The following is a 20492-nucleotide window of genomic DNA, read 5'->3' as shown; positions in this document are numbered from 1 at the left end:
GAGAGAGAGAGAGAGAGAGAGAGAGAGAGAGAGAGAGAGAGAGAGAGAGAACTACTAGCAATTAACAATTCCAGCACTCAGAGGCAGAGGCAGGTGGATCTCTGTTGATTTCAAGACCAACCTGGTCTATGAACCCCAGAACAGCCAAGGCTACATGTGACATTGTATCTCAAAAAGTAACAACAATAACAACAACAACAACAAAATTTCAAAAGGAAATAAAGAACACAATTACATTTATAACAGCACCAAACAGAATACTTACAGACAAACTTAATCCAGTAGGTATAAGACTTATACTTTGAAAAATACAAAACATTCTAATTAAAGCAGGCCCTAATAAATAAAAAGCTATCCCTTATTCATGGATTAAATTTTAATTTTATAAAGACAGTGATAACAACATAAGTGGTCCTCAGATTCAGTACAATATCTATTAGAATCCCTAGGGAGGGATGGAAAGGGGACAGTTAGGTAATTATATTATAATCTCAAAAGCTAAAAGAAATAATAATAAATAAAACATAAGGGAGGGGCAGAAAGATGGCTCAGTACTTACGGAAGGGTGCTGCTCTTGCAGAGGACCTGAGCTCAGTTCCCTGTGCCCTCACTCACCACTTCCACCCACAGCCACACAGAAATACACATTGTTTTAAAAAGCAGAGGAAACTTTCATGGGCTTGGATCTGTTAATGACCGTTTCAATGTGATGGTGTGGTAATAACATCGCAGCTAATAGGGGAAGAGGGAGGGAGTTGGGCTTCACAAAACTTTTAAATTTTGTGCGCTACTATCAGGAAGCCCATAGAATGAGAGGGTGCATTTGTTGTATATCGTGTGTCTAAAATAAGGCCTATTGTCAGGGATCTATAAGCACTCCTCGTCATTAGCTGGATTATTACTTGCTGAAAGGAGAGGAGATGTGTGGGGCCTGAAGGGGAGAGGGAAGCAATCATGGTTTGGGGACAGTGGCTAGAAGGACCAGGGAGAGATGAGGAGACGAACAGCTAGGAGCTGACCCGTATGCTCACACTAATGCCATCTGATCCAACTCACAGGAAAAGGAGGGGGAGCGAGGGAAGCGAAAGTCTCAGACTGCATAAATAGGCAGCAAGCCAGTCGCAGCCCACACACAGACCCCAACTTGCGGCTGTCCATCTCACCTACAGCTCTGGTCTCATCTTCAACTCAATCACAACCATGGCTCAGATGCTGGCTCTGAGCCTCCTTAGCCTGGTCCTGGCTCTCTGCATTCCCTGGACCCAAGGTACCAAGGAGGGAGAGAGAGGCTTTAGCTGGGGAAGGGGGCCACAGAGAAACCTTATAAGCCGAGGCTGGTTCTGTGCGCCTACCTTGCAGGCAGTGACGGAGGGGGTCAGGACTGCTGCCTTAAGTACAGCCAGAAGAAGATTCCCTACAGTATTGTCCGAGGCTACAGGAAGCAAGAACCAAGCTTAGGCTGTCCCATCCCGGCAATCCTGTAAGTGTGCCTATCGATCGATCGATCGATCGATTGATCGATCGATTCAGGCTGGTGGTTGGGTTGGGGAGGTGTGATGGGCCAGACCAAGAAAGCTTGCTGCCCTCCCACCCTCAGGTTCTCACCCCGGAAGCACTCTCAGCCTGAGCTTTGCGCCAACCCTGCGGAAGGCTGGGTGCAGAAGTTGATGCGACGCCTGGACCAGCCTCCAGCCCCAGGGAAACAAAGCCCCGGCTGCAGGAAGAACCGAGGAACCTCTAAGTCTGGAAAGAAAGGAAAGGGCTCCAAGGGCTGCAAGGGGTGAGGCTGCTGAAGGGATGGGAAGGGGAGCAAAGAGGAGCCTCCCTCCACCTGCCTCTCAACACTTCTCTTCTGCCCTGCCAGGACTGAACAGACTCAGACCTCAAGAGGGTAGCCCAGTGACCCACCTGGAGCCCAGGACATCCTCCACGAACTTCAAGCTGGGTGCTTCACGGTCCAACTCACAGGCAAAGAGGAAGCTAGAAAACAGACTCGGGAGCCCAGAGCAGCCACCTCATGCTGGCCTCGTCACACTCTTGCCCTGCTTCAACCATCACATCTGCATGGCCATTGCTTTCTTACCTGGCAGAGCTGTCTTCCCTGGGGTAGACCTAGAGAGTCAGAAGAGAGAGTATCTCCCAGGGGATGAGGAAGGAGACAGCAGGACTGTCCCCTCTAGGAGGTCACTCAAGCCCTGAACCTGCTCTCCATGGCCCCCTCCCCTTGTTCTTGCACCTATGATTTATACCTAACTGAATAAAAAGCTGGTCCAGCCTCAGCCCGAATTCCTCAGTTCCTGGTGTGTGTGTGTGTGTGTGTGTGTGTGCGCGCACATGTGTTTATATCTGTATGTATTCATGTGTGTATGTGCATGTTTGTGTATGTGTGTATGTATGTATGTGTGTGTATGTATTTGTATGTGTGTCTGTGTATGTGTGTATATAGGTGTGTGTGTGTATGTGTGTATGTGTTTATGTGTGTATGCACGTGCATGTGTGTGCGCGCGTGTGTATTCATTTGTGTGTATATGTATTGTGTGCGTGTGGGTTCTATATTCACATTTGTGGGGGGACATGACAAGGCTATAGCTCCACTTTGTTTTTTTAAGGCATTCCCTCCTTTGAAGCACATTTCGATAAGCTGGGTAAGATGCTAAGTCCACCTGTCTCCACTCTGCAATCCTAGGGTTACAGGAACATGCAGCCAGGCTTGGCTTTTACATGGGTGTTTGGGGATTTGAACCCAGGTCCTTTTGATTTCACAGTAAGTGCTCATATCCCTAATCATCCCCTCAACCCTCTCTTCTAGTTTCTTGAAGTCAAGGACCAAGCCTCTCAGGACAGGTCTTTGAAAGCTCAAGATTCACACATTTATCCATCTCCCCTTCAAGAGGACTCCAGCCAGGCTCCCCTCTACCTCTTCTTAGAGAGGAGACCCGCCTATCCCCAGGCAGGGGCAAAGAAAACCACTGAGGAGCCATGACTATGTGGAAAGCAGGGGACAGGTCCTGGAGGATGGACAAGAAAGGCAGGGACCTAGGGAGCCAGCGGTGGCTGTAGCACAGTTTGCACAGAGCCCAAGCTGGCTGCAGCACTTAGCACTTACAAAATCACCAACACACCTGCAAATGCCCCTCACTCCTCCTGGGGCTGGTGAAGACAAGGGACCCTAATCTTTGGTCAATCAGGGGTGATCTTACCCTACACACTGAGATGTGCACGGCACATTATAAGATGCCGTACGTCACAAAGTACATCATAAAGTGTCTCTTTAATTACTGTGGTTCCTCCTCCAAGCCGCTATACCAGAACGCTAGCAAAAAAACCTGCCATCACTCAGAAGGGAATCCCTCTCTCAAAGGCTGTGCAGAGTTCAGAGAACACTGAACCCCAGGTGAGACCTCCTACCTGCCCCTGTCCACCCCCACAGCCATGCTATCTTGGGACGCAGCCAGGAAAACCCTGACCCCTGGGCTCCCCACAGGTCATGCCTCTTCAGACATATGCCAAATTTGAGATGTGGGAATTCTGACACTAGAGCCACTGAACTTTGACCTGAGTGCCTCCCCACACCCTTGAAGCCATCTGCCTGTCACTTCCCTGGCTGCCAGGGATTAGAGCCCATTGTCCACAGCTGGATCTGCAGGACAGTCACCTCCACAGACCGGAGAAGCCCCTCCCTCTCCCGGCCCTCCAGGTCACTCCCTCTTCCCCAGCGTTTCTTTAGAGTCAGACATTTACAAAAGGCAAAGGGGCCTTTCATATCTAGAACCCTTTATTCCCAGCCCTGCTGAGAGGAAAATCCAGCAGAAGCAACACCTACCCAGGCTTGTCGGTCCAGGACTGTAACCCCAGCTACTTGGGAGGCTGAGACAGGAGGATGGCACAGTAACAGCCTGCCTGGATGCAAGATAAGTTCAGGGTTAGCCTAGGACACACTGCCCAACTTTTTAAAAGAATTCTTTTAGGTAAAAAATGTGGCTGAGGATAAAGCTGAGTTGTAGAATGCGTGTTTAGAATGTGAGAGGCCCCGTACGTAACATCCAGTAGCTAAGGAGAAAGGAGACGTTCACTAAACGTCTCACTGTGTGTGGCTATGTGACTGATGCTTGCTCAAGCCCTGCAATTCTTTTAACATGCAATCCTTTTCTCTTTTTTCTTTCTTTTTTTTTTTCTTCAGGGAACAAGGGGCCACTTGTCTTTTTCTTTAACAATTTTTTCCGGCTCTTCCTTATTCTCATAAAATATTTCTCCAATCACACAAACATACCCATGGCTTTTAAAAGAATGTTTAATGTTTTTTTTCTTACAAGAAAGTGCCAGATTCTTGTTCTAAGGAGCAGCATCCCCCACCCCCACCCCAACCTTTAACCCCTAAGATATTTCTTTTTTTAAGATTTATTTATTTATTTTATGTATATGAGTACACTGTAGCTGTACAGATGGTTGTGAGCCACCATGTGGTTGCTGGGATTTGAACTCCGGATCTTCAGAAGAGCAGTCAGTGTTCTTACTTGCTGAGCCATCTTGCCAGCCCATCAATAGAGCTCTTTCTATGAAAAGTGAAGATTTGGCTCTCTCACCACTTCCCCTGCCACACTGCCTTCTGCATGTAATGCTCACGACCCCTGTATGACACCACGATCTGTTTATAGTACTAGGATTGTGCAGATGTCCGTTCACTGAGGAACAAGGAGTGACGTGTGCACACTTCTTACCCCTCCTCTGTCGCTCAGTTTTCCCCTTTTCTGGACTTCTCTTTAAGCTGTCTTGGGGATTGAACTAGGACCTCAGACCCACTGGCCAAGGGCTCTAGTGAAATACTTTCGTGGCCTGCTTCTGACTTTCTGTTTTTCTTTTACTTAAGATTTAAATTTGGGGGCTGGAGAGATGGCTTAGAGGTTAAGAGCACTGACTGTTCTTCCAAAGGTCCTGAGTTCAATTCCCAGCAACCACATGGTGGCTCACAACCATCTGTAATGGGATCCGATACCCTCTTCTGGTGTGTCTGAAGACAGCTGCAGGGTGTGTACTCACTTTTAAAAGATTTAAATTTGTTCTCAATTTAGTGTGTGCCATTTGTGTACACGAATACAGTGCCCAAGGAGGCCGAAAGAGGACACTAGATCCCCTGAGCTGAAGTTACAGGCAGTTGCGAGCTTCTTCCAGCCCTCTTCTGGCCTCCATGGGTGGCACATTTGGGGCATAACTCACACAGTCACACAGACACACAGACACATAGACACACAGACACACAAATGAATTAAAAAATAAATCTTCACCAGGCAGTAGTGGCACACACCTTTAATCCCAGCACTTGGAAGGCAGAGGCAGGTGGATTTCTGAGTTCAAGGCCAACTGGTCTACAGAGTTAGTTCAAGGACAGCCAGAGCTACACAGAGAAACCCTGTCTCGAAAAACCCAAAAATAAAAATAAAATAATTTAAAATTTTTTTTAAAGATTTATTTATTTATTATATGTAAGTACACTGTAGTTGTCTTTAGACACTCCAGAAGAGGGCATCAGATCTTGTTATAGATGGTTGTGAGCCACCATGTGGTTGCTGGGATTTGAACTCTGGACCTTCAGAAGAACAGTCGGGTGCTCTTACCCACTAAGCCATCTCACCAGCCCTAAAAAAATTTTTAAATCTTCTTTTAAACGTAAGTCTTACAGAATATTTGAACCTGTTTCTAGTTGTGATGTGGCTCAGCCCTTAGCATACACCTTTCATTCCTCTGGCTAGAATACAGACACACTTTTAGTACACACCTTTAACCCCAAACAATGAAGGTAATGTTAGTTTGTAGAAGGAAGCACCCATGTTTGAAAGTGTTGTATGATTGAATGGCAGACAAAGTGACGAATCAGAGAAAGATCCGACAGAATAGGATACGCCCAACTTTCACAAGAAGAGAGAGGAAAGGGAAGCTACTGAAGGGAGAGATGGACAGCACAGAACGAGAGTATTCGTGGAGACCATGCAGTAGAGTTGAGAGGGAGCATAGAACAGCACGGAGAGGGGAGAGGAGGCAGTTTTACTGCGATGGTTGTACAGAGAGACAGTGTAGAGAGAGAACAGGCTAGACACAGGTGAAGACAGAATGAACCAGAGATGAGAAAGAGCGGAAAGATTAGAACAGATTGCTAGAGTTAGTTTGAGGCCAAGCAGAGCAATTCAGGAGAGGCTGAGAGAGAAGCCAGATTGAATCAGCCAGCTTGGAGAGGAGTTTGAGCCAGAACAGCTGCATTGAACCAGCCAGTTAGTGTTCAGAAAGAAGTGGGGGGGGGGGGAGCTTACTCAGCAGTGAGTCTCGGAGGTTAGATTGTACAGAAGTTAGACACTTCCGGGGCTAGGCCTTGGCTAGCAGAGGGAGGCAGTAAGTCTCAGAGAGGACAGTTATTATCGGGACAATAAAGGTTCTTTTTACAGGTAACACTAAATGGCTGGTTAGAAAAGGAAAAACTTCAGCAAAGACCTACTCACCCACCGTGAACGAAAATTACAAGTCTGAAGGGTCTCTCACGGCTCCTTCCTGTACACAGCCACAGAATCTACTTCACTGAACACTGTGCTAATGGGCAACAGAAAATGTAGAAGGGAAAGCAGTTGCTAAATTTTCTCCAAACTTTACAGAATTGCCCTCTAAACATGAGAACATTGTAATCTCTGGAATCTTGAATTTTCTTTTTAGCTCTGAAGTACTAAAGTACCTTATTTATATATATATATATAAATATATATATATATATATATATATATATTGCACATGCACACACATGCACTTGAATATGGATACCATGACATGGATGTGAAGGACAGAAAGTTCTCTCTGCCACACAGGTTGCAGGTGTTAAACCCAGGTCACCAAGCTTGACAGGAAAACCCTTTCCTTAATGATCCATCCTGCTGGCCCGTTGTTGCTGTTAATTTTAGCCGAGGTTTTCCTATGTAGCACTGGCCAGGTTTACACTCAGCACGAAGCCTAAGCTGGCCTTGAGCTCCCTACCACCCCACTGTTACAGTCTTCTGAGTGTTACGATTATAGGCATGAATCACCATACTCAGCTTAAGAAAACGTCTAATGCTTTTTGTATTTTTTAAATTCATTTGGGTGAGTGCCTGTGTGTGTGTGTGTGTGTGTGTGTGTGTGTGTGTGTGTGTATACATGTATACACAGGTGCAGGTGCATGAGCCTCATTGAGGGAAGAAACGTGACATCAAGTGTCCATTTTTGGTTTTGGTTTTTGATCAATCTCCACTTATTTCTTTAAGGTAAGGTTTCTCCCTGTACCTGGCACGCATGTTTTCTTGGCCAGGCTGGAAGCCACCCCCAATAATTTCCTGCCTCCCTCTCCCTTAGAGCTGGGGTCGCAGATACACTTGAGGTGCCATGATCTAGTGTCAAACCGGAACACCCCAGAACTCTGTTGATACTGTTAATTTTTGCTTTAGATACATTGGTTGTGATAATAGCATCATAACACAAATCAATTCACTATTAGGAGACTAAGCAGACATACCTCATTTGAACCTCCGTATGGTTCAAAACCATACAGAGCGATCAATTGGTTTCTATCTTGACACTCCCTGCCACGGGCGAGGGGAGGGACGCGCCACTGGCTCCGCCACCAGGGGGCAGCAGCAGCGCCGCGGTCCTAAATCGACTAAAGACTTTTGCTTAGAGTGGGTTCAGCTGCTAAGTAATTTAGGACGCTGGAGGTGATGTGAACTTCCTTCAGCCTTTAAGTCAAATATTAGTTATTTCGTGTCGTCAAAATTTGGGGCCATGGATTCGGGTACAGCGGGGTGTTTGTGTGGGGACCATGGAGGTAAACGCCTTCTATTCACCGCCACCCTCCCGCTTGGCTGAATACCCGTAGACCTCAAAGGCCTGGATGGGGGATCTGGCGCTAGGACCTTCGGGACAGGAGCCCACGCATGCGAGCCCCACACCCTGCCTCACCCTCATCCAGTCCCCGGCGCTCAGTGAGCCCTTGGCAAGGAGCTGGGAGGCGACAGATGACTTTGGAGACTTGGCGATTCCAGATGCTAAGGCCTCAGAGTTAATCCGCCTGGAACTAGAAATCTAAAGCCATCCTCTCCAGGCTCGGCGCGCCCCCTGCAGGCCTGAGCGTTGTTTACATCAGCCAACTTAAACCACCTAATAGCACACAGTGTCACATGCACTCATTCAAACATCCAGCCTGGGTCCTCTCCCGTTCACTCCCTTGCATCCTTAGTTCCACGACAAATTTTATTGACTTCCCAGACTCAAGTACGAGTGGAGAGTTCCTTATCCCAAATGCGAAGGGCCCCTCTTCCAATTCTCCTTGTTCTGGTACAAGGATTTGGTCAGACTAGGACGCATGAAGACGATGCAGGTTCCTTGGTGAGTAGGAAACCAAGCTGAGCTAAAGCCCGCTGAGGTATCCTAACCTGGGACAACTTTCCCAGGACTCATCCTGAACCAGGAGCCTTACAAAGGCAACTTGGCGTAGTCTGAACTGAGTGAGGTGGTAGTCCACAGGCTCCACGCAGAGAATCAGAAACATTTCAAATCTACCTCTGTGATCGGCGGACCTCCATCCCTCCCCCTGCCCCCGCCCTTACTCTAAGTGAAATCTAAACCGATGGCTGGGTATGGATGACTGAAAGCAGCTAATGTATTAGAAGAATCATTAGATCGGTTTGCATAAGATCATGGGGGGGGGACAACAATCCTGGGGAGACTGAGAACCAGCTGGCTTGGGCACTTCTGTAGCCTCTGGCTGGCGATGAGGGGCTGGGGAATTCCTTGAGAGCCGCCATACTGGAGGATGGCTGGCCACCGGGAAATATGGCAGCAACAAGACAGATAACTCAGCAGCGTGACACATAGGCAAGTAGGCATATAACAAAAGCTTTTCCCAGGGTCCTCCTCAGATCTGGCCCACCAACAGAAGAAGCTGTCCTACCGCAGTTAGAGTGGGTCTTTTCGGTTCAATAGGTCTAACCAAGGAAACCTCTCCTCAGTATACACAGAGGCTTAGCTCAAAGTAGATTCCACATCCAGTCACGATGAACTGTCACAGTGCCTGTGTCCTTTCTCTCTCTCACAGAATAGTGGGCAGTTCTTCCCACCCCTACTTGCCCCCTCCTTCCCTGATTCCTCTCCACTTCTCCAATTGTACGTGGGCATTTGCACATGTGTATCTGGGTGTGTGTCACGTGTGTGTGTGTGCGTGTGTGTGTGTGTGCATGTGTGTGTGCATGTGTGTGTGTGTGCGCGCGTGTGTGTGTGTGTGTGTGTGTGTGTGTGTGTGTGTGTGTGTAAGACAGAGTGTATAAGGACTCGGGGAAGCTAGAAGAGGCTGTCAGATACCCCAGATCTGGAGTTACAGACAGTTGTGATCTCACTAATGTGAGTGCGGAGACTGAACTCCAGTCCTCTATATGTCAGCAGCAAACATCCATAACCACTAAGCTACCATCTTATTTTCTAAAACAGGGTCTCCCACGAACCCTGCCATTCACTGACTAGGCTAGGCTGGGCTGGCTAGCTAGCAAGCACAGAGGATTCACCTGTCTCTGCCTTCCCAATGCTGGGCCTCCAGCACCCTACCTGGCTTTTGTGTGGGAGCTGGGTGTGCAAACATATGTCTTAGTGCGGGTACAGCAAGCGCTTTCCCAGCTGAATCATCTCACCAGCTTGCCCCACCCCTGGTCTTTTAATGCTGGCAAGGCTCAAGACTTGGAACTTGGGACCTCTTCTACCTACGCTCCCTCTCTTGGTGAGCTCATTGTCTTCAGGCCTTAAATACCACCCGTACGCTTCCAAATATGCATCTTCAGATAGCATCTTCCCCCTGAACTCATGCCAGCTACCTACTTAACATTTCCATTTATGTATCCAGGGTGCAGCTTCAGTTCAACCAATCAGAACTGAGCTCCTGGTCCCCCCACAAACCCACTTCTTTTTAGCCCTCCACATCTCGATAACTGTCCCATCCACTGATTTCTTCTTGCCTCTGCTTTCTCTCACATCTTCTGCTGAGCCCCAGTCCACTGGCTCTACAATCTTTCCAGATCTGAGCACGGCTCAGTAGCTCCAAACACCGCCTGTGTCCCCTGAATTACTGCAGTAGCCTTCAGCCACAGCTCCTTGCTCCATGCTCCTTCGGTTTAGTCTACATTTAACAGCTATACGGAATCTTTTAAACAGTAAGTCAGATATGTCAGGGTTCTGCTCATCCGGCTAAGGGCTCGAGTCCCTCAGTGAAGTAGACACCTACAATGACTGACAGACATGTGCTCTCATTTCTTATTGTCTGTGTCATATGCTCTGCTCTTTTGGACTCTACGCTGGTCCTCGCACTCTTGCTTCTTGACCTTTGAATCTGTTGTTTTCTCTACCAAGAATGTTTCTCCCAGGTCTCTGTGTGGCTCTTTCTTTCTTTTCTCTTATCTTTCTTTTCTCTTTCTTTCTTTCTTTCTTTCTTTCTTTCTTTCTTTCTTTCTTTCTTTCTTTTCTGTCTGTCTGTCTGTCTGTCTGTCTTTCTTTCTTTCTTTCTTTTTCTCTTCCTTTCTTTGTGTCAACTCTCTGTTTTATATCATCAAAGACTCCTATGACTGCCTGATTTAAAATAACACATACCTTGCACCCCCTACCACTTTTGTCTTTGAGGGGGTGGGGAGCAAGGTCTCTCCATGCAGCCCTGCCTGCCCGGGAACTAGGTACCCCTGGCTCTTCTTACTGGGATTAAAGTGCTGGGATTAAAAGCATGTGCCACCACACCTAGCCTCTTGCCTTCTTTTAAAAAATAATTTAAAGTTTTATTTGCATGTCTGCATGTATGTGTGTGCATGCATGTGAAGTTACCTAGGGAGGCCAGAAGAGGGAGTCAGAGCCCCCCGGAGCTGGAGTTATAGGCAGTTGTAAGCCACCTGATGCGTGTGTTGGGCCCAGACCTCTGGACCTCTGGGAGAACAGTAAGTGCTCTTAACTGCTGGGCAGGACTTCCCTCCTGTCACCCACTCTTGACTTCTCTATTTTTCTTTGTGGCAGTGGTTGCCGTCTGACTATAGATTTTGTTGTTTGTGTGTTGTCTGACTCCTTCACTGAAATAGAAACTCTGCAACAACAGGAAGGTTTCTGCTTCATTTGCTAATGTCCCCCAGTGTTGGGGACAGCTGGGCATAGAGGAGGACTCAATACATACTCGCTATGTGAGTGTGACCCAGAGGCCCTCCCTGTACACTGCTTCCCCATTATTGCACTCTTTCCTGCTGATTCTTGGGATCATTCCCAACAGGCGCTCAAGGCAGAGGGTAATGAAACAACTGAAAGTCACACGCGCTTTGCGCTATACTGTTGTGTGACTAGGACCTTGGCAGGAGGCAAAGGCAAACTCCAAAAGGCTTAGTAAGAAGAGACATATGGCTGCACCTTTTACAGCGGTGAAGGCAGACAGCCACTGCGCATAACCTAGTGTAGCTTCAAACTCTGGGCCTTCTCTGCTAGACAAAGTAGACACTACATGTGCTGCCTGAAAATTTTGCCATTGAAAGGACTTCACGTCTTCATCGTCCCGAGGGCCGCTCCTGCAGCTGGAGGCAGCCATTTCCCTCTGGTGCCTGGACATCTTAGAGGCCCACCTGAAAGTGAAGACCATTCGTTTCCTCCTATTTTTTTCAACGCTAGAGAACGTCTCCGTGAAGCTTGTGATCAAAGAAAGAAGCAAAAGCTAACAAGTTAGAGGCTAAGCTGCCTTCCTGTGCTTTCCCTTGACTTCTAAAGCATCTAAGATCTGTTCTCTTACACGTGCATGTCATGTGCACATCCACACGTGCGTGTCGTGTGCACATCCACCTAGGGGTGGTGCGGTAATATAGACAACACCTTTGAGTCACATTGTCACTGGGGAACTACAGTCCAAGTTTCCTACCAGAGCCTGGGGTGAAAAGCTGTTTGGTTTGACTTGATTTGTTTGGATTTTGTTTGACTTGGTTTTTGCCTGTTTTTTGCTTGGTTTTTTTTTCCGCTTGTTTGTTTGTTTTTATTTAAGCATAAGTGTGTGTGTGTGTGTGTCTGTCTGTGTGTGTGTCTGTGTGTGTGTGCATGTGTGCGCAAGTGCTTCGGAGGCCAGAAGAGGGCATCCGCTCCCCTGGAGCCTCCCTGTGTGTTTACAGGGAACCAAAACCAGGCCCCCTGTATCAGCAGCGTGCACTCTTGAGCAGGAAGCCATCTCTCCTGCCCCACTCAGGCTGCTCCTTCCTTTATAGGCACAAGTCCATGAAACCTAGGACCGAGATAGCAGGACTTTAGGTGTCAGTGAGAAGAACTAGACAAAGTCATAGCTCTGGCCCTGGGACAAGATATGACCTCCTGAGCTGACCAAAAGATTGTCAGTGGAAAAACATCCAAACCAGGCTCTAGAAACCCTAAACCTTTTAAGACGGCAGAAGGCTTTCTGATAAAGAACCAAGCAGGTCTTTCAGTCATGAAGATAGAGCCAAGTCCCTTAGGAAAGCTAGTTTATTATAGAGACCTTAGAAAATAGTGTAAGATCTGCCTACAATATAGATAGGAGCAACGGTGTCTTTGGCCACAGTCTGCTCTCCCCATTGAACGTCTACTCTACTTGGCAATAACCTCGGCTATCCGTTATTCTCTGTCTGTGTCTCCTGGGACTTCAAGAGATTATACGGACCAGGTAGATGGGAAGGTTTCCAACTGAGATCCTGGTGTCAAGTCCCATCCTGTGTGTCACTAGTGATGTTCTGAGTGACTGTGACACTTGTGCAACCTCCTGATGTCCTAGGTCCTCTCTCTCCATGCAGAGAGATTATCTGTGTACTCATATACACAAGCAACCAATCCCAGGTTTGGGATCCACTTTGAGGATCTACTTTCTGCAGTCTCTTCTGGTAACGTTTACAGTATCCCTGGAGATTCTGACAGAAAGTGGGTGGCGCACTGTAAGGATATAGGAAAGTCAAATATTTCCCACTCTCCACTTACAACTCAGGGCTTGCCCAACCTCTGATTACCATATATGGGAGCACTTCCTACCCCAGGCTGTTGGCTGCAATGCTGGGTAGGTCTTGCAGCTGCAAACTGACAAAAAGGTCATGGGAACTCCTGCATGTGTAGACCATTGGTCAGAAGCACAAGCCACAACCGGTGCCTGTGCCAGGCATCTGAACCTCATAGCAATCTTCGGGGACAATCTTTCCTACGGCTGTTGGAAAGATGCTGTCTTCAACTGAGAGGTCACAGGTGGTGCTGCCAAGGGCAGCAGGAGGCCACAGCTCAACGCAGCCCCTTGTGGACCGAAGAGTTCCCTTCCCCACAGGGGCTTCCACTCAGGCAAAACTGATGTCTGAGTGTACTGCAGGGAATTCCAGGATGGCCAAGTGACACAAAATTGGAACTTAACAAAATTGGAGCTTATTAAGTACTTAGGCAAAGGACAGAAATGGAAAAGGCAGAGGTTCTTTTCATATGATAAAGTCTTTCTCACCTAGGTTGAGCATAACTCTGGAGACTAGAGTCCCTGGCAATCAATAGCCACCAAGACTTCTAGATCCTTTTTCTCAAGAACTCGAAGAACAGATTTCATGGGAAACAAGTGGTGAGTTTTTAGAAGGGAATGTTGTCATAGAAGAGGGCTTAAGGGGAAGAAAGCAAGTGGCACTTCCATGCTGCAGGAGCGTCACCACTGAGGACCTTTGTCTAAAGGGTAATGAGATTCTACTGAGTTGAGGCATAGGGAAGCGAGTTGTTGGTCCAACTGGTCTACCTGGACTCATGGCTGATGACCGTGAACCTCTGCATCCTCCTGGCTGGACTGGAGTTTTGGAGACAGCTTCAAAGCCAATGAAACCTCTGATCAGGAATGGAATTCAGGCAGCTATATCCATTGGGTTGCTAAGTAAAGGAGAAGAGGGATAATAAGAAACCAGAGCACAAAACAGCACCTAAACCTCTCTGTCATTTCTGGCCCCTGGCTGAGACAGAGCTCCCCATAGAACTAAGGACATTTCTGCCTCCTGGCCGAGACAGAATGCGTTGTGGAGACATGAAGCAGAAGGTACTCACTTTCCAGGCCTCCTGACAAGCTCCTTGGTCCTCTTGTCATTAGAGTAATAATAGACATGCACAGAACACAACCCAAGGGGTGTGGGATTTTGAAAGTCACTCTTATGTGTCTCTCCAACATGTGTGTGCATGTGTGCATGTGTATGTGCGTGCTGTGTATGGGTGTGTGGTTTACTATGTGATCCTGTGTGGTCCTAATCACATTCTTAAAAAGGATGTAATTTACAGCAATGTTCAAAGATTAAGCGAAGCTTAACATTTAAGTAAAATTGTATGTGCAGATTTATCTATCTTCTTGAAGAACTTCCTTGTGTAAGTGCAAATGTCAGGTAATTCTATCAGGGGTATGTTTAAATGTTTAGACGTGGGTGTGAGAGAAGAACGCTGACATTAGAACTCAGGGTTACAAACACTCTAACCAAGCTAATTTGTGGCTTTGATCCCCTCGCTTGAGCCATCATTGGGACACCACTGTCTCTGCAAGCAATCTTTGCTTTATCAGCTGTGCTGAAGTTTCTTCCCTCAGCCAGCAGGACAGGCTATGGGGTAAAGGCTTCACATCCCTTTAGTTTTCTCTGTCTTTCCATCCTGCCTCTCATATGGCTGGATTAATTTGCTAGAACAACCCATAAATCTTAGGAAAACACATTTTTTAAAAAAAAAAAAAAAAAAAGATTTTATTTATTTATTTTATGTACACTGTCGCTGTCTTCAGACACACCAGAAGAGGGCATCAGATTCCATTACAGATGGTTGTAAGCCACCATGTGGTTGCTGGGAATTGAACTAAGGACCTCTGGAAGAGCAGCTAGTGCTCTTAACCATTGAGCCATCTCTCCAGCCCCAGGAAAACACATTTACTATTCATGATAAGGGATGTTACAAAGAGGTCATAGTTGTTATTCTAATGCTGTGAAGGGGCACCATGACCAAGGCAACTCTTATAAGAGAAAGCATTTAATTGAGGGCTTGGTTGAAGTCTCCAAGATCTAATCCATAATCATCATGGTGAGGACCATGGCAGCACGCGGGCAGGCATTGGAGCAACCGTTGGGAGCTACATCCTGATCCATAAGCAGAGAGAGGATGTGACATCAGCCTGGCTGGGCTTTTGGAACTTCGAAGCCCATTCCCAGGGACACACTTCCTCCAACAAGGCCACTCCTCCCAGTCCCTCTCAAGTAGTGCCACTCCCTGGTGACTAAGCACTCAAATAGATGAGCCTATGGGGGTCACTCTTATTCAAACCACCACAAAGGCCTACAGAGAAAATCTTGAAAGAGACCTTCACAGGTGTGTGAGGAGGAGCACGGAGCTTCTGCTCCCTTCCAGGAGCCCCAACTTCCTCAGCTATTCAGAAACCTAATCTGGTCCTCTTGAAGTTTCACTATGTGGCCGTAATTGATGATGTTATTGCTATAGGTTTATGAATTTACCCTGCCTCTGGTCTCTCTTGGGTGAAGGGGGCTGGCATTCCGGCCCTTTATCCCTTCTCAGCTATATTTTTAAAAACTCTCATTACTACAGAGAGTTCAAGGATTTTAGCATATATTTTCTGGTAGAGAGGGGGGGAACCAGAAAGAACAATTTTCAAAACTATTTTGTTATTATGTGTGTGTGTGTGTGTGTGTGTGTGTGTGTGTGTGTGTGTCAGAGGGGGTGAGATCCTCTGGAACTGGAGTTAAGGGTTGTTATGATGTGCATGCAAGAATCAAATTCCTCAAGAACAATACATGCAGCTCAGCAGGTTGGCTCAGTGGGTAAGAGCACTGACTGCTCTTCGGAAGGTCCTCAGTTCAAATCCTAGCAACCACATGGTGGCTCACAACCACCCATAATGAGATCTGATGCCCTCTTCTGGTGTGTCTGAAGTCAGTTACAGTGTACTTACGTACAATAATAAATAAATCTTTTTTTAAAAAGTTAAAAAAAAAAAAAAGTACATGCTCTTGACCACCGAGTCCTCTCTCCAGTCCCAAGCTTATACTTCAAAAGATGGTTCACAAAGCTGCGTGTGGGTGCGCGCGGGCGCACACACACACACACACACACACACACACACACACACACAAAATAACTATAATTTTCAACTATCTTTAAGTCAGGATGTAAGAACAATATTGCCTTCCCTGGTGAGAAAGAGGAGCCAATGGCTGAGACGTGGCTCGGCGAGCGAAGGGCCTGGTGTGATGCGTAATAATCTGAACCACCTTAAAAAGTAGGCACACAGTGGCACACACCTATAATCTTTGTGCCTGAAGCTCACAGCTGGTCACAGCTGGTATTGGCAAGTCAGTGAGCTCCAGGTTCAGTTGGAGGACCTGTCTCCAGAGCTAAGGAACAGAGTCATGGAAGAGTCACCTGATGTCAACATCCAGTCTCTGCATGGTGTGCACACGAACGTGGATGTTTCCATCCAACACACAGACACACACACACACACACACACACACACACACACACACGGAGGACTCCAGTGTGGATGCAGAGGGCTGGGTGGACACCCCATATATTAGCTGTTCTTTTTCAGTCTTCTCTTCTGGTCTTTCTCACAGGGATGGGAAATCACTTATTAATCCCCGATCTGTCAATTCCTTGAAATTTAGGGATTAGTCTCAGAAGGAGCTGGCTAGCCCCTCTCCTTAGAAATCCCCTCTAGGTTCCCAGGACTGAAAGAAGGGAAAGATGGAGGGGGCTGTTCCAGCCCGGGCTCCCTCCAGCTGTTCCTCTGACCTGGGTATTGGACTTGAGAAAATGGACAATGCCTGCAGATCCAGGTAGCTAAGTCACAGAGACCTGAGTTGTGGGCTATGGGCCCCGGGCCCTCTCCTTAGGAACCTTCCCTTCCAGCTCGGCCTGTTCCGAGAGAAGGACTGGTCCCCAGATGGTGACTTGGAAGGCGCTGTGATGACAAGGAGAGGCCATCCGGGCTCTCACGCTTGCTCTGAAGGTACCATGGAGCTGGTTTCAAAACTGGCCTCATCAGAAAGAAGAAAGTGGTGAGGATGTAGAGAATCCCACTGGACTCCAACTATCCCAGCTAATGCCACCATCCAGAGGACAACTCGAGCCCTCCCTGGAGCTGACAGGACACAGAGTTGTTTTTTTTTTTTTCTTCCCAGACTTTTGCAGTTCTCAGAGCTAAAGCCAAAGAAAGCAGAGGGTGAGTTGGGGGGGGGGGGGGGGCACACTTTTATAGAAGCAGGAAGAGAGGTGTTGGGATAGGGAGTTTCTCGGGGGGCGGGGAGGAAGTCAAGGTCATGTTTTGCCAGAAAAAAAAAGGGGGCAGGGGGGGGTAAAGGGGAAGACCCAGAATGGGCCATCAAGGGGGAATTTTGGGACAGAAAGTGAAAGCTCAAGGCATAAATTGAAGCTGGTGGCAGCCTCAGCAGGCTCACACGGGCTCACCCGGGCACACACAAGCTCACTTGTGCTGGCTCCTGAAGCCCTTCACAGGAGAACATCTGAGTGATTCCTGTCACTCCCCTGTGAACCCATCAGAGCCTCAGCCTCCCAGATTCTTGCCCGCACAGCCTCTCAGGCTCACTCACTCTTGGTGGCCTGCCTCAGATCATCTGCCATGGCCCCCCGTGTGAGCCTACTCCTGGCCTTCAGCCTGCTGGTTCTCTGGACCTTCCCAGGTAAGGCTTGGGAGATGACTACGGTGGGGGCCACAGTAACCTGTGGACAATGTGTAGGTCTTAGACTGTTACAATGGTCATGAAAGACCCTCCGAGTTCAGAGTCAGTGGATCCAAGGGTTCCTTATGCCTTCTGTGTGTGCCCATCAATATGAATATGCCTGTATCCAGGATTCCAATGTGGCTCAGCTCTGGCATATCCTGGGGCTTATAGCTGTGGGTTCCATGTCCCGATACCTCAGCTTCCAGGCAGCAGAAGGAAGGAACAGTGTATCTTCCTTGAGGGACCTAAGGCTATAATTAAATGGGTGGTGTGTTTGCCTCGCCTGCGCCTGCGTGAAACCCTGGATTCAATTGCACCGCTGGGGTTGTGGGGGTGAGAGCTTTGCTGTGTATTTGCTTCCGTCTGAGAGAACAAGAAACACTGAAGACATGCTTAATAACTTGCTCCCCTTTTTGCAGTTGCCTTTTAAGGGCCTTGGTTTGGCTTGGCTTGGTTTGGTTTGGTTTGGTTTGGCTTTTGAGAAAGGGTCTGTCCATGTTGCCCATGTTGCCTCAATCTCCTGGGCTCCCTTTGATCTTACATGTCAGCTTCCCTCCTGGTAGCTGGGACTCCGGTATGGCAGCCATCTGCCGGAGTCTTTCAGAAGCCTGAAGGAGTCGCAGCCGAGGCAAGCCTCCCCTGTCCCAGTATTCTCCTGTTAACTCTCCATTTGCTAAAACACTGTAAAAGCTGAGAAAACCTGGGAAAGGGTGTATGACCAGAGCAGCATTTGGGGTATGTAGAAAAAAAGGTTACTTATATTTATTAAACGGCTTAGAAGACTACAATATGTTCAGCAGCTGACAGAGCCACAGTGGCACACAAGGCTGAATATCAGGTCCAGCAATCACACACAGAGAGATGCTATTAAAGCCACTTAGGGACTGTGGCCTCCCTCCCTCATGGTCTCAGTATCTTCTCCCCTTCTTTCTACTATCTCAGCCCCAGTTCTGGGGGGTGCTAATGATGCAGAAGACTGCTGCCTATCTGTCACCCAGCGCCCCATCCCTGGGAACATCGTGAAAGCCTTCCGCTACCTTCTCATCGAAGATGGCTGCAGGGTGCCTGCTGTTGTGTGAGTTGCTCGTGGAAAGAATGTCTGGCCCCGTCCATCCCCCCCATGAGCCCTTGCTGATACCGCCATGGCTTTAACCCTGAACTCATGGCTGAGTCCAGTTTTCATGGAAGCCCATGAAACAGGTCCCTACACACAGTCTCCAGGCCTCTGCTCCTTACTCTAGAGCCTTCTGGGAAACTGGGTTCCAGGGCTTTTATTCTCTCCGACCTCTGGCTACAGGTTCACCACACTAAGGGGCTATCAGCTCTGTGCACCCCCAGACCAGCCCTGGGTGGAACGCATCATCCGAAGACTGAAGAAATCTTCTGCCAAGGCGAGCCTGACCCTCCTCAGCCCTGCCTCCCCCTCCCACCCCCCACCCAACCCCCACCTCCGAGATTCCAGCCCCTGACCCCGCCTCTCCTCCCTCTCCTTAGAACAAAGGCAACAGCACCAGAAGGGGCCCTGTGTCTTGAGTAAAGAGATGCGAATCACTCTGGCCCAGGAAACCAAGGACCAGCAGAGAGGACCAAGCCTTCTGATGCTCTGTCCCAGACCTAACTTAGCCAAGTCTGAGAGTCGATGTGAATGTGAGTGTGGACAAGAGAGTTCGTGTGGCTAGAATGCCGACTCTCCGTGGCTAGACTACAGTGCTTCCAATAAAGCCGCTTGGTACCTTGGATCTGTCTGTCAGCTGTCCTCTCTCGCCCCAGGAGAACAGGAATAGGAAAGGAGGGGGTGGGATGGCAGGATATATTTCCACCCTGAGCTCTGAGCAATCTGTTCCCCAGCCTCCACCTAACACCCCGATGCTCCCGGAACCAGCCCCACAGTGAAGGACCTGGCCCAGGTCTCCATGTGCTCCTTACACTCGGTCCAGCCACACGAAGCTTGCATTGGTTTGCAAAGTTCGCAAGAAGCCTCGGGCTTTTCCATCTTTGCCACCTAGATGGCCGCTTAAACATCCAGGTGTCTCAGGGACAAGGAGTAGGGGGACTTCAGTGAGGATTAGAGGGTGTGCAGAAGGCATGGCTCCACTCTCTAGGAGAAGTTCTCAATCCCCCCACCCTCATCCCCAGGTTGCTCCCTCTAACACTCTTCTCTGCCCCACTCCCTTCCTTTCTGGGGCTGGATGTTCCCTCCTACAGGAAATCATCCCTGACTCAGACTGGGTTAGGCAGGTTTGCTTCCGCCCAGATTCCCAAGGCTCTGCACCTCTCCTCTCCTACACACCACCCACCTACAGCACGCGCGCGCGCGCGCGCGCACACACACACACACACACACACACACACGCACGCACGCACGCACGCACGCACACACACACACAGCACTCATTACAGTCACCTATTTTTGTCAGTTTGTCCTTCTACCTGGACAAGGGTCATATCTGGGTTGGTTTCCAGCAGATCACCTGGCACAAGGTAGGGAGTCAATAAATATTTGCTTAAAGAATGGACAGATACGCCGGGCGTGGTGGCGCCCGCCTTTAATCCTAGCACTCGGGAGGCAGAGGCAGGCGGATTTCTGAGTTCGAGGCCAGCCTGGTCTACAAAGTGAGTTCCAGGACAGCCAGGGTACACAGAGAAACCCTGCCTCGAAAAACCAAAACGAAACAAAACAAAAAAAGAATGGACAGATACGTGAGAAGGGGATCAGCAACCGTG

The 20492-nt window shown here is 48.4% G+C and overlaps 2 protein-coding genes across 2 annotated transcripts; both read left to right on the top strand.

Moving 5' to 3' along the window:
• Nucleotides 1–1131: 1131 nt before the first annotated feature.
• On the top strand, nt 1132–2279 carry Ccl21 (C-C motif chemokine ligand 21). Its single transcript, XM_021222302.1, has 4 exons — nt 1132–1267; nt 1360–1480; nt 1598–1780; nt 1865–2279. Exons 1-4 carry the CDS (start codon nt 1201–1203, stop codon nt 1893–1895), a joined length of 402 nt encoding a protein of 133 aa, XP_021077961.1. The 5' UTR covers nt 1132–1200; the 3' UTR covers nt 1896–2279.
• A 15191-nt stretch (nt 2280–17470) lies between these two features.
• Ccl19 (C-C motif chemokine ligand 19) lies at nt 17471–19505 on the top strand. Its single transcript, XM_021222424.2, has 4 exons — nt 17471–17726; nt 18711–18843; nt 19066–19159; nt 19263–19505. The coding sequence occupies exons 1-4, from the start codon at nt 17666–17668 to the stop codon at nt 19299–19301; spliced, it is 327 nt and encodes a 108-aa protein (XP_021078083.1). The 5' UTR covers nt 17471–17665; the 3' UTR covers nt 19302–19505.
• The last annotated feature ends 987 nt before the right edge of the window (nt 19506–20492 follow it).

Source organism: Mus pahari, chromosome 22, assembly GCF_900095145.1.
Source record: "Mus pahari chromosome 22, PAHARI_EIJ_v1.1, whole genome shotgun sequence".
NCBI lineage: Eukaryota > Metazoa > Chordata > Mammalia > Rodentia > Muridae > Mus > Mus pahari.
Note: the sequence above shows the minus strand (reverse complement) of the source record. Positions and strands in the feature narration are given on the sequence as shown.